This window comes from Somniosus microcephalus, chromosome 6 (assembly GCF_052327205.1).
Source record: "Somniosus microcephalus isolate GS21.2 chromosome 6, FLI_Smic_1.0, whole genome shotgun sequence".
NCBI classification, from domain to species: Eukaryota; Metazoa; Chordata; class Chondrichthyes; order Squaliformes; family Somniosidae; genus Somniosus; species Somniosus microcephalus.
This window is the reverse complement of record NC_140992.1, coordinates 227,045,022-227,059,823: the sequence shown is the minus strand read 5'-3', so window position 1 is coordinate 227,059,823 and position 14,802 is coordinate 227,045,022. Positions and strand designations below refer to the sequence as shown.

General features: G+C 42.0%; 1 protein-coding gene across 2 annotated transcripts in view; it reads left to right on the top strand.

The window, feature by feature from the left end:
- lonp2 (lon peptidase 2, peroxisomal) overlaps positions 1-14,802 on the top strand; it is a 101,413-nt gene extending 86,611 nt beyond the window's left edge. For both annotated transcript variants that reach the window (XM_085991499.1, XM_085991500.1), the window contains exons 12-15: positions 2,462-2,601; positions 6,416-6,623; positions 9,544-9,734; positions 14,012-14,802. In XM_085991499.1, the coding sequence (XP_085847625.1) occupies positions 2,462-2,601; positions 6,416-6,623; positions 9,544-9,734; positions 14,012-14,233 (761 nt within the window). In that variant the 3' untranslated portion in view covers positions 14,234-14,802. The remainder of the gene's footprint in view (positions 1-2,461; positions 2,602-6,415; positions 6,624-9,543; positions 9,735-14,011) is intronic.

Genomic DNA, 14,802 nt, shown 5'->3' with positions numbered 1-14,802 from the left:
ACACATTCAAATGCTTGGTGCACTGGAAAGCCTGCCGGAAAGCCTGCACTCAGAGTCAAGGAGCATGGAGGAGTTTGGCACAGGGCTTTGCATGGAGCTTGGAGCCCATCCTTTCCAATATAGAACAGGTGGCTACTTCCATCAACACACCTGTGGTGCCAACCACGATGCAGCGTCTGATGGCCGATGTCTCAGATTCCATTGCAGCACAAACTCAACGTCTGAGTGCTGCAGTGGAAGCTCAGACTGCTGTCATGCAATCTCAGCTTTCTGCCATGGAAGCTCAGACTGCTGCATCATGGCTCTGGATACTAGTGTGCAAAGGGGCTTCCAGGGCATCACAGCACTCCAGCTATCTGTTCTCCAACAGTTTTGTTGCCTAAAGACCCTCTGCAGATATGGCCTCCTGCTGAGAGCCCTTCTTCCCCTCCTCCTCCTTGGTATTCCAGCAGCTTGTCCTGCTCTGCGTGGCCTCTGCTCACTCTCCCAGTCATGCTCAATGCCAAGAGGAAGAAATACTAGGCCACCCATGACTAGAAGCAACTGATTTGTGCACAAGCCTTTAAGTCACCAAAAAAGTACTTCAGCACCAGCCAGACCACTCCCTGTAGACTATTGTAACTTTTAATAAGTATGGAAAAATATCCAAAACACACAGGGCCAAAAATTCGGGTCAGGGGCTTTCCGCGGGTACAAGCCCCCGATCTGCACTCACCCTGCGCGCTGACATCTGAAGCCTGGGCCTGCTTGCATTTCCTGTCACAGGCCCGGTTCAGATGTCAGCGCGCAGTGCTTACCTGATCCAGCGGCGTAGTTAGTGCGATGTGCCGGCTGGGATCAGGTGAGCACTACAACCAATCAGGGGAGGGGAAGGTTCATTCATGAGTTTGAGAGTAAGAACTGTCAAACTCATGAAAACTATCTTGCATACATTCCATGAATTTGTCCTCCACACTATTACTGCAAATTTGGTTTGCCCAGTCGATATGTAGATTAAAGCCCCCCATGATTACTGTATTACCCTTGTTACATGCACCTCTAATTTCCTGATTTATACTCTGCCCTACATTACAACTACTGTTTGGGGGCCTATAAACAACTCCCAACAATGTTTTCTGCCCCTTGTTGTTTCTTAGCTCCACCCAAACTGATTCTACTTCTTGATTTTCGGAGCTAAGATCCTTTCTCACTACTGTCTTTATCCCATCCTTTATTAAGAGTGCTACTCTTCCTCCTTTTCCACTTTGCCTATCTCTTCTAAAAGTTAAGTATCCTGGAATATTTAGTTCCCAACCTTGGCCACTTTGCAACCACGTCTCTGTAATGGCTATTAGATCAAACCTGTTAATTTCTATCTGTGCTATTAATTCATCTATTTTGTTGTGAAAGCTTCACGCATTCAGATATAGTGCCTTTAGCTTTGACTTATTTCTATTTTTCCTTGATGTCACCTTAGTCACTGATGCCTTTTTACCTTTCTTACTCTCTCTGTCCCTTCCTGACCCACTCTGCTAAATTTTACCCAAAACTCTACTCTGCTCTAGAGCCTTGACATTTCTCTCGCTGCTTTTAAATTTGCTCTTTCCTGAATTCTCCCACCCCCCCCTTTCATTAGTTTAAACCCCTCTACTGCCCTAGTTATTCGGTTCACCAAGACACTGGTCCCAGCCTGGTTTAAATGGAGCCCGTCCCAATGGAACAGCTCCCTCTTTCCCCAGTACTGGTGCCAGTGCCCCATGAACTGAAACCCCTTCCTCCCACATCACTCTTTGAGCCACGCATTTAAACCTCTAATCTGTTTGTCCCTATGCCAATTTGCGCATGGCTCAGGTGCAGACCTCCCACAGAAAGCTTAGATTTTTGTAAAAAGATATTGGGAAAAATACTTTTATCCCATTCATCATTTTCATTTCTGTGAATGGCTTACACCTATCATATACCCAACTAGTTATGACCCAGGAGTGGCAGAAGCACACCTGTTATGTAGCTGAATCGGATCCTGATCATACACCTTCTGAAAGTGGCCCTGAAGAATCCTGCACTTCCAATGACAGATATTTGTAATATGTGAACTTTTTATTTAATGACACGCTGCTATGGATTAAATGGTAAGTAGCTACTAATTAGAAATCTCATTTAGAGAGAATATTTACACAGGTACAGAATAATTGTCTATACATTGTACTATATTTACTTAAGAGGAATAGTTTAGTATAGGGAATGCTTTTCTCCCCACAGCAATGTTTTATTTCATAGATTTCCATTGAAGCATTGCTCTTTTTGAAATGCTCAGATGTTTCAGAGTTCCTTCCCTTAACACTCTGATCATCCCTAAATTCTTGATCTTTTAAACTAGTTAGTACACGTCTATTTCTGTGGTGCTGAGAAATGCATATTTATATCAAGCTGGTCAAAGTGATGCCTTTATAAAAGAGCTAACTTAATTTTTCCTTTGTTAAAGGAAAAGAGAGTGTCCCTGAGGAGACCAAAGATGAATCCATCACTGACCCAACTGAACTTGCATTGCCTCCTGAAATGCCAATTGTGATTGATCGGCATGCACTAAAAGACATTCTGGGACCCCCTATCTATGAAATGGAGGTAAGATTGAATTTATAGTTTTATTATTTTAGGTGGTTTTGGAAAATATTTCTAAAGCAAATAACCTGTAAAATGTGTTAGAATATTTATGAAAATCACTAACAAACTTAGTGCATGTTACTTACATTTGTTTTACAGAATACTTTTTAGTTCTGATGCTAACTAAATGAGGTTATGATAATGCAATTAAAATGTATACAGTGTTGGTAAAGTTTCTTCTAGACACTGATAATCCTCATCAGTTTTTATAATCCAACAAAGTCTTGCATTCAAATCTTATTGTTGCAGCTCATGAGCACTGTAATACAGTATACATGTTTGTAGGGCACAGGAGCTAAGATTTTAAATACTTCAACATCAAATCTTTCTGAAACATTTTGTAGAGTGAATACAGAGAACAGTCATGTTAAGGTTAAGGTTGTAGCAATCCAGGTTACATTTTTGGCTTTGAGAAACTGCTAATTTAGTTAACTGACTGCATGTCTGGAGGCTCGCTGCCAGAGGGAGTGAAAATAGAAAATATTTCATCTGTTTTTATTAGACAACATTTTACTTATGTCAAGTTCCAGTCCATTGACTCCGTGGTCCTGGAATCATTTATGATCTCATTTGGTCTTTCCAGAAGATTCCTGCTAATATCACATTTAAGGTGACAAAAATAAGTCAAACCTTCCCAAAGTTATAAATGAGCCAAATCAGGTCCAGGTCACCAAAACCCACCAGAAGAGATTGGGGTAGAAATTTGTTTTGGACAGTAGTGCAAGACGCGTGATATCGTATCCACCGCATGTTATACGAACCGCATGATATTGAGTTCCGTTGACTTAAATACAACTGAATATTGGGCGGAATTTCTTCCCCGTGAACTCTGACTTGGATCAATTTCATGATTTGGGAGTCCACCTAGTAGAAACAGACAGGCAGCGCATGTACCACAGTCGTATACGTATGGAAGGATGAAACTAAACACAATTTATTAAAGAATTGATGACTTCATGACTCTTCACATTTATATACTTTCATGTAGTGCAAAATTAGTTAGCTTGAAAACAAGCTGCTTTAAAGGTAACTTTGGGTGCATTGGTGGAGCAACGATCAAGGCTCATTAGAGTGCCATTTTGTAAACTGTAGCAAATGACCATAAAAATATAAGTGATCTTTCTGGCGTTGTGTTGCGCTGTCAAAAAAACACTAAACAGGAGTCAAGCACATCCTTTAGAGATAGCAAAAGGTGAGGAACCCAGTCAATTCTTCTGCACTTCAGAAGAATTGCCAGTTCAAGAACATCATTGGCAGAATGCTAGAAGCAGGTGCCCCTCTAAACCAGTACAGGTAGACTATCCTTTATCCGAAAACCTCGGGACCAGCCGTGTTTCGGTTTTAGGAAAATTTCGGATTTCGGAAGGTGCGCGAAAACACTTCGGTTTTCAGAGTAATTCGGTTTGCGGGAGCGCGGATAAAGGATGCACTATCCCTTATCCGAAAGGGTGGGGGTCGGCGGGGGGTCGGATGTGCGGATAAAGGCTGGTACACTATCTCTTATCCGAAATGGGGTGGGGGTCGGCGGGGGTCGGGTTCGGCCGGGGGGGGTGGGGGTCGGGGTCGTGCGCACGACTTACGCTGAGCGATTTCGGTTTTCAGAAGTCCTGCTTTGCGCCACTTTCGGCTTTCAGAGGTTTTCTGGTTTCGGATGTGCGGATAAAGGCTGGTACACTTACGCTGAGCGATTTCGGTTTTCAGAAGTGTGGAAAAATGCTACACTATCCCTTATCCGGCTAGGCCTGTAAGTCGTGCACCACTCTGGTCATGTCGTGCGCACGACTTACGCTGACCGAAAAAACCTTCGGTTTTTAGAGGGTTTCGGTTTTCGGAAGTCCGGATAAAGGGTAGTCTACCTGTAATACTGGATGGCCTGGGGAGACTTGAAGGGAAAGAAAAGTGAAAGTATTTTTTAAACAAAGTAACACCTTTTTTATATAGAAGAAAATTACACTTTTACCAGATATTGCTTCATTTAAAAAAAAAATAATCAATTTTATCATGGTAATGGAGCCACTTGAGTAAAATGACACCTCTCCTAGGCTTCTTCATGATATTGATTGTTGGGGTGTCCTAGAAAAGTTCCATTGGTTGGAGATGGGGGGAGGGGCATGACTTCAGACTGACCAGTGGGCCGTTCTGGAGGACGTAACGCTAGGAAGCCTCACTGCAGGCTGGGAATGACAATACTAGATTCCAGCTTTACCTGAGAAAGGAAGGGTTTTTTATTTTTGTTTTTAAACTAGTGCAGGACGATGACCAACTTCTGTTTCACATAATAATCAAAAGATATGCAGTAAACGTTTTACCATACTCCTAAATATCATATTTCCTCCCTTTCTGTGATAAGGTATTAACTGCAGAGCTAATATCATCAAGAAGCATTATATTATCTTGTGATAAGTTTAACTACCAGATTAGCCCCAGAAATCATGTGTTAAACCAAAGAGAAAAACTATTACAAATTTGGAGTCATTCTTGAATACCTAGAGGTGACATTAAATTATTTTGAAGTTTTCCTTTTTTAAAAAACTAGAATGCACAAGTAAAACCATCCATTTAAGCAAATGTATGCTCATTTTCTATGCATTCTGCAGTATTCATCTAATGGGAACAAATATTTGGGGGGAAAAAGCCTGAATATAGATGTGTTATCTATTGAAACAGTGAAATGCTTTATATATTTCTTAAATGAGGATGCCCCAACAATGAGGATGCATTGTACAACCCAGAAAATAAAAATGGGCAGTTTTAATTGTTTTTACTTTGATTCAGATAAGACTCTTCTATGTTGAAGTCTCATTTACTATGAGTCTTTTTGGACATGAAGCACTATGTTCTGTTGCTTGGTTTGCTACTGTCACCGGGAGGTCGATTTAACAACAATTTCGGTGTGCTGTGAGAGGACATTAGTTGTGATCTAAGAGCTAAGATCACGTAACAGGGTGGGCCACGAGAAGGCTGTCATCATTCACCATACTATGTTCTGTAACAATTCTTATTAGAGGTTTAGATTTCTTCTGAACATACACTAGTCTTTGAAGGTCTTAATGAACATATGTTGATACATAATATAATCCATTTTGTTAGATTAGAGAGTTCTCCTGGGTGGATGGTTATCTATTTGACTAATTAGTTCATACCTGGCCACAGTGATCCTTAGAATGCTGGTCTAGCTGCTTTATTCAAAATACACACAATAATGTTGATGCACAGAACAGCTGTTTGGGTCAATTCTACTTAAGAAATCAAGAGTGATTCAAATAGAATTTTAAAAAAAATTTAAATCCTTTTTAAAAATGATTTAGGATGCACTGCACTTGTTTCTCTGTCCCATTTTGGCTGGCTCTGAATTTATTCTTCAATACCAACTTATCTTTCCTCTGGCACTTCACCCAAAGTGGCTGTGTGTGGGAAGGTTATTTGATCCTACAGATGTCACAGCCATATTGAATCAGTTCTTACCTGATGTCCAACATCTGCACTTTACAGCAGGGATCATTAGACAGTGACTTTGGCTGATTTTCATTTCTTTCCTGCCTAAAGGGAACTAAAGGAAATGTAGCACACTTACCATAGCCTCAGCAGTACAGATTGGGGATCAGACCTGAGACTTTCTAGCCTGCATGGTGCAATTCCACACAAGGCAGTGCATTTAACAACTGAACCATTGGAAGGCTACTCAAACATAGTTTTAAAGTTTTACATTTTCTTGGAAATAAATGAATGAAATCCATTAATAAAAATTAGTATTTATTTCTCTTTTTCCACACAGGTATCCCAGCGCCTGAGCCAGCCTGGGGTGGCAATAGGCCTGGCTTGGACACCATTGGGTGGTGAGATCATGTTTGTGGAAGCAAGCCGAATGGAAGGAGAGGGTCAACTGACTCTAACAGGACAGTTAGGGGATGTTATGAAGGAATCGGCCCATCTTGCAATAAGTTGGCTGCGCAGCAATGCCAAGAAATATCACTTAACAAATGGTATGTAAAAGAAACTCCCTAATGAGAATAGCTGCAATATGGGAGTGGTTGAAGCAAATAGTATAATGCATTTAAGATAAGCATGTGAGGGAGAAGGGAATAGAGGGTTATGCTGATAGAGTTAGATGAGGAAAGACTGGAGGAGGCTCGAGTGGAGCATAAACACCAGCATGGACTGGTTGGGCCGAAAGGCCTGTTTCTGTGCTGTATATCCTATGTAATTCGATGCAGTAAATTTAGCAAATCTACATAAGAACATAAGACGTAGGAGCAGGAGTAGGTCTTTTGGCCCCTCGAGCCTGTTCTGCTATTCAATAAGATCATGGCTGATCTGATCTTGGCCTCAACTCCACTTCCCTGCCCGCTCCCCATAACCCTTGACTCCCTTACCATTCAAAAATCTGTCTATCTCCACCTTAAATATATTCAATGACCCAGTCCCCACAGCTCTCTGGGGAAGAGAATTCCAAAGATTCATGACCCTCCGAGAAGAAATTCCTCCTCATTTCCGTTTTAAATGGGTGCTCCCTTATTCTGAAATTACGCCCCCTAGTTCTAGATTCCCCCATGAGGGGAAACATCCACTCTGCATCTATCCTGTCAAGCCCCTTCAGAATCTTATATGTTTCAATAAGATCCCCTCTCATTCTTCTAAACTCTAATGAGTATCGGCCCAACCTGCTCAACCTTTCTTCATAAGACAACCCCTTCATCTCCGGAATCAACCTCGTGAACCTTCTCTGAACTGCCTCCAATGCAAGTATATCCTTCCTTAAATAAGGAGACCAAAACAGTACAGTACTCCAGGTGTGGTCTCGCCAACGTCCTGTACAGTTGTAATTGGACTGCCCTACTTTTATACTCCATTCCATTTGCAATAAAGGCCAACATTCCATTTGCCTTCCTAATTACTTGCTGTACCTGTATGCTAACTTTTTGTGATTCATGTACAAGGACCCCCAGATCCCTCTGTACCTCAGCATTTTGTAATCTCTTCACATTTAAATAATTTGCTTTTTTATTTTTCCTACCAAAGTGGATAACCTCGCATTTTCCCACATTAAACTCCATCTGCCAGATTTTTGCCCACTCACTGAGCCTATCTATATCCCTTTGGAGATTCTTTGCGTCCTCCACACAATTTGCTTTCCTAATGACAGCTAAAGCCTTGATCTATGAAATATTCCTTTAAAAATTCTGCAAGAGACAAAATAAATCTTGCATAAATACAGAGCACACAGGGATTTAAGCTTCTTCTAATACAAAGTTTAGCAGTAACAGTTTGCTTTCAGAAACCTGGAAGTGGGCTGTTGTAAAGATGGTGCCTCGGTGTCAAGTTGACCTGGTCTGGCCTGGATGAAACAATGTTCATTATGGTTATCAGAAATGTTATCTAGTTTTTTGATTGATCGCAGAAGAGGCCCAGAACTTCCTTCTGAACCTTTACTCTTTTCTAACTGAGCACATTTCTCCAAATAAGATTCATGATGTTGTAAGTATTTACATATGCCCTAACTAAAGTATTCAGCTCCCAACAGCTAGCCATGATTACACGTAGTGGTATTCATCAAGATTCCAATCTTGTACAAAATCAGCTCGAGTTGAAGGCACACCATCATTAACTATTGTGGAATACCAGAAAAATTCTTTGCATATTACTGAACTACAGTCAACCTTGCATGTATGTGACCAGCATAGATTAAAGATTTGATTGAGCTCTGTAGTCATGGTGATTAACTTCTCATCCCACTGAGGTTTTTATCTGTAATGTAGTTTTTGCTCTGTATCATTTATTTGTGTAATGCTCCATTTGGTCAATGTAACATCCTATAGAACAGAATGTGGAGTCAGAATATTTTTTCAGAAGCTTTATTTTCCTATTTTTTTTTTCATTGTCAAGATAAAAATACTGAACATTGCATTCTAAATAAAAGGTTTGTGTGAAATTACTATTTTTTCAGTTGAAAGCATATCTACAACTATAGTCCTGAGAGAATTAAGTGGGCAATGTGTAGATTGCTCTGGTAGTGGAATTGCTCCCTTCAACCTATTGCAATCATATGGTTAGTTCTTTGTGTAGAATTTCAACCTACTGAAAAATGTTACAAAATTCTTATGTTCTGGACCAGGCTATAAAGAAAAAAGGAACTTGCATTTATATAGCACCTTTCACGACCTCTGGATTCCCCAAAGCACTTTACAGCCAATGAAATACTTTTTGAAGTGTGGTCGCTGTGCCAATGTAGGGAAATGTGACAGCCAATTTGTGCACCGCAAGATCCTACAAACAGCAATGAGATAATGACCAGATAATTTGTTTTAGTGATGTTGATTGAGGGATATATTTTCCCCATGGTGAAATTTGTTGGTGGGAGGGGGAACTGGGTAAGAGACACTTTTTTTCAAACATTGTTCTTGTATGAATTTACATTACATTTACACAGTCTACTCCTGATTATTCAGTTACTTTTGTGCAAAAAAATTGAATTATCTAATAGCATGAATTAAGCAACATAAATTGCACTATAAAATGGGAATTTTGTGCTTTAAAATTTAAATTATCAGAAAATTTGAATTGAGGAGTAGTATTGAGAATACAGGTATTGGATTTATAGATAACTGCATCTTGCCAAAGTTATGATGTAGGTTCACCCACCTACTTGAGTTTTATTAGTTGGGTATTTGACTCTGTTTTTCAGAAGATGTAACAGGGAGTCCCCAGGTTTGTGTCACTATTTGCAAGGGCCCCCAGACAGAAAGGTTTGGAAGCATTGGTTACATGAGAATTTTCTGTATGAAATTAACTTTTCAATTTATCTGCAGAAATTTATTCTAGAAAAAAGTACATTCGGTTTAATATGGAAATAATGTGTTTTTGTAATTATAACAATGGAAACTTTTCTCCCCCCTCTACATTTAGCTGGTGGAAGTTTTGATCTCCTTGACAACACAGATATACATCTACACTTTCCAGCTGGAGCTGTCACAAAAGATGGACCATCTGCTGGCGTTACTATAGTAACCTGCCTTGCCTCTCTGTTCAGTGGTCATTTAGTACGTTCTGATGTAGCTATGACAGGCGAAATAACACTGCGAGGCCTTGTTCTGCCAGTAAGTATTTTTAAATTTCTGGAGAAAATTATCCTTAATTCTCATTCATATTGCAACATGCACAATATCAAGATAATTCAATCAGTTTTTAATATATAAACAAACTAGATAAACTTTTTTTTTTAAATGCATATAGTTTCATTTTCCTATATTAAAATATCAACATTTACATTAATTAGATTCTTTGTGGCTCCAATTCAGTCTCATTCATCTCATTGCCATTGTTTTTCTTGTGAAGGTGTATTGTGTTAGATGATGTCAGGGGAAACTAGCCTTCACATTAATTTAGATTAGAGCATTGTATCTTTCTTACCAAAGAATATTTTAGAATTATTTCTTAGATTTTATTAAAATATTTAATGGCTGTGCACTATGAATGGCGACATCTTGCCCCTTATTGAAGCCTCCCCACCTGGCAATACTAGGCACCATCTGCCCCACCCAAACTACCACGGTGGTGGTGTGGCCCTTATTACACCTTGGTCTCTCTCCCCTACTCCTATGGTACCTTCTCCACCTTTTGAGCACTTCACTTTATTCCACCTCTTTCACTGCTCGTTTAATATCCTCATTCTTGATCATCTCCCTAAGCCCCAACTGGAGTTTCTCACTGGAATATCCTCCCTCCTTTCCTCCCCCAGCCTCTGCACTGAGCGACGACTCATTCTCGGTGATTTCAATCTCCATCTCAACCCACGTCCTCTTTCCAATGATTTCACTGCCCTCCTGACCTCCTTTAAACTCTCCCTTCATATAAACTTTCCTACCTATATTCACGGCCACACTCTTGACCTTGCCATCTCACGTGACCTCTCTACTCGTCTTAATCACAGACAAAGCCAACTCTAACCACTTCCTTGTATTCCTCATCAGCCCCATTTTCTTCTGTGTCTGGCCCTGGAGTAACCTCCCCCATTGCGTCACTTACAACAGCACTTTTAAACTCCCATCTGTTTAGCCTTTGGCCCACTATTCACAATGATACTTCTGCAGCTGTGGATCTGCAATTAATACCAAGAACAGAAGGAAAACAGGCAAATGGAGACTTGAGAAAGGCAACATTTCATGGTGCCAACTGTGAGATTGCTTATAAAGGTAGGCATCCATTTGACTTCCTGGTTGGGATGGCTCACCTTATTCTATGGCATATGGAGGACAATAACTTTTGAACAGCAGTATTCTTATTCTGGGAGCACATGTTTGCTACCTACCAGAAACATGAACAAATTTCTGAGCGACTCCTCAATTGCTATGGGAAAGTTGTGGTAAACCACTGTTATTGTTGTTCACCGTTGTTGTTGTTGTTACACACTGTTGTACCTATGCATGCCTCAGCATGTCTCTGCTGGCTCCGCCCCTGGCTCCACCCACAGGCCCAGGTATAAAGGTGACTGCTCTGCAGCCCCCTGCCTTCTTGGAACCCAGTCAACCACGAGAGGCATGCTCTGTTCTTTGCTAATAAAAGCCTTTAGTTACTCTCCTAACTCTCCGCCTTTTATGAGTAATTGATAGCGCATCAATTTTATTAGCAAAAACAAAATGTCGACAACAAACGCTGAGCAGCAGGAGCTGCTGCGAGCCCTCAGACCAACATGCCTGGACCTAGACCCCCAAGAAGCGGGTTCGGCTACCAAATTCGCGCATTGGCTGCGTTGCTTCGAGGCCTACCTGCAAGCCTCAACTGTGACCCTGGCCGAAAACAAGTTGGAAATCCTGGCCTCAAAGGTGAGCCACCAAGTTTATACAATAATCCAGGACGCGACGACCTACACGGCGGCTATCGATCTGCTAAAAGGGCAATATGCACGCCCGGTAAATACGGTCTATGCCAGGCACCTCTTAAGATCCCGCAGACAGCAGCCCGGGGAATCGGTGGAGGCCTTCCTACGGGCACTACGGATACTCGGCCGAGGCTGCGATTGCAAAGAAGTATCAGCCGCAGCACACACGGAGGGACTGATCCGAGATGCTTTCGTTGCGGGTCTAAGGTCCGACTACTCCCGGCAGAGACTGTTGGAAAAGGGAGAAATGGACCTGAGAAAGGCAGTGTCCCTCTCGCTCGACGCGGCCCACAGGAATATGGACGCCTTCTCCCCTAACCGCTCCGCAACGTGGACGCCACAACCTTGGGTCATGGGACCGCCACCTTCAACTGCTGCTGCGATGTCCAAGGCACAGAAATGTTATTTTTGTGGCCAGGCAAAACACCCCAGAGCACGCTGCCCGGCGAGAAACGCTACCTGCTCCGGCTGCGGGAAGTAAGGACACTATGTCAGCGCCTGCAAAGGTAAAACCGCTAATGCCAGCAGCGCCGCGTGCGAACCGTGGGGGCAGCCATCTTGTCCGCCATCTTGGGCTCCCCCAGCCGCGTGGGGATCGGGATCATGGGCGCCGCCATTTTGGACGTCTCCAACTTCAACCACGGGGGACCCGGACTCAAACACCGCCTCATCTGACGACCACATCGACTCGCTCGACCATACGCTGGCCTCCGTGACGCTGGACCAATCTCTCCCTCATCAACTGTCCAGGTCCATGATGGACATTACGGTAAACGGCCGCGCCACTACCTGCCTTTTTGACAGCGGGAGCACGGAGAGCTTTATCACCCACCCTCCCTCCGTGTGCTGCAGCTGCTAATGTTTGAAGTGCTGAGCAGTGGGTAGGGGGCTGGAAGCAGCTCGTACTGGTGGAGTTAGATGTGATTTTCCAATCGCAGCTTTACTTTTTCCCGCTCCTTCCGGCTGCTCACGTATTTTCGGTTAGGTTTTGGAGTGCTCAGCTCACGCATTGAGTCTGTTGTTCGCAGTCTAACTGGAGCTTCCCTCTTGCTTGGCCGCTTTCACAATCTGCACCTGTGCTCCTCTGCTTTGCACTTAAATTAAAAACGTGTGGTGAAGGATCTTATGGTCTAATAGCCCTCAGTTTAAGAACCTTCCTCCTCCCTTCCCCCTTAGTTCTTCTAGTTTACTGACTGCTCCTCTCTGTGCTGCCCCCACTCCATGTTGTTGCTGCTGATCCTGGCTTTGCAGAGAATGATAGTGCCCACTTTCTACCATGACCCCTAATCTCCCAACTCCTAGTCCCATTCACTCCCTGAGACCCCACTCCCCACCTCTTTCTCCCCCCGCCCCCCCCCCATCCCCATCCCCAAATGCAGAGACCTGTATGGACCAGCCAAGGGATGACCTCATCTAGTCTGGAAACCAGAATCTTGGCCAGCATTGAGTAGTGATATAGGTCTGTATGATGAGCACTAGATGGGATTCTTTTTTATGTGTTAATGTGATAGAGGCCACCTTAAATGTGTCTCAGAGGGTCATTGTGAGAATGACATAGTGGAGGCGTTTCAGTGGGAGCGTAGGGTATTGTAAAACTCAGCAGGGTGGACATCAAATCCAGAGACATTTCTAAATTGAAAGGCTTTTAACCACCAGCTGAGTTCACAGTCTGTGATTGGTACATCAAGCAACTGTGCTTTCCTGAGAGCTGGGGGAGGGAGGAGGTGGTTGGTATTGTGAAAATTCTTGTTGCATGGCCTGATACTCAGAGGAATAGAGTGAAGCATAGCAGTTTGCAAACTCAGTGGGGTCAGATAATGTTGAATACAAAGTAACCACTTGGGTATACAGGGAAAAGATAGGCAAATGCCTTTGCAAAGTGCAAAATCTATTAAACTTTGAACAAGAGAGAATTCAGTCTCTCCAATCTCATTGTACATAAATCTCAGAAGATACAGAAGAGTGCCAATTGGTAAACAATTCCTTTTCTTGTGGTTATAATTTTGTTTGTGGTTTCCTTTGCCCAAACAGGTTCTCATCAGGTGCAACATTTTCTAATTTAGGATTTAACTTCTTCAATCAGGAAGTGTTTTGCCACTGTTCCTATCTGGTCATTCCTGCCTCAGCAACATCAGTTCTTTCTAGGTTAAGTACTTTGCCTTCCTTCATGCTGTCATAACCGCACATAAACCTATCGCCCTGTAAGGGAAGACAGTACCTGACATCTGGCTTCTTACCCCTGGTCACTACGGTTTGTCAGACTTACTAGTATCCATACCTGGTGGGCACAGCCTGAAAAACTTCTGACAACCAGTGGGAAACAGGTTTCTTAAAACTTTGATATATAAAGAGGGAGTACTTCTTGGATGATAGATTAATAATTATAAAGATAGTTATTGATGATTATTTAATCCATTTGAGCTTTTTGGAGGAACTGGAATGTACCATCTTTGTAAATTATCCTGCTGAAAATTTTGAATTTCTGTTTTCTAATAGGTGGGTGGAATAAAGGATAAAGTTTTAGCTGCACACAGAGCTGGCCTGAAGAGAGTTATTCTACCAAAACGAAATGAGAAGGACCTAGATGAGATTCCTGCCAACATGAGGGGGGATCTGGACTTTGTAACTGCTTCTTGCTTAGATGACGTACTGAATGCGGCATTTGATGGAGGATTTCCAGCTGAGTCACAGCATAGTATTTTGAATAGTAAACTCTGATCTTTGCTATTTAAATCAGTTTCCATTGTAGACTTAACATTAATGCAATTGACAGATAATTTCTCAAGAAATTATTGTACTTGATTTGTACTATGCTGCAGAGTGGAAGGATGTAGGCTCACAACCACAGATTCCTGAACTGTGCTATGTTGTCAAAGGAAGGTACAATGCGAAGGCTAAACACTTGCCATGGGCAAAGAGGAAAAATTGTTTTGGGCCACAATACGTACTTCCAGTGGCCAACTTTTGAGCTGATTGACTTAAGCCTTTTCAACAGGGAATGGTGTATGACCTGGAGATGGCGAATAATATAAAATAAAAGTTAAATTATACATTTAATCTATTTTGCCAAAATTCTAAGAAAATAGAGTTATCAATACTTTGATTACATTGTGATGCGTATGATGCAATGGAAATTGTACAGTCAGGAAATCTATTTTGAGCTGTGTCCAGCAACAGTGATGTTCACTTGAGTCTGTTATTAAAGACTTAGCTAATCTTTGAAGTGATGGTCTTTAACCGTTAAGTGTTAGCTGTAATATTGACGTAAAATCTTCTAATCCAACCGA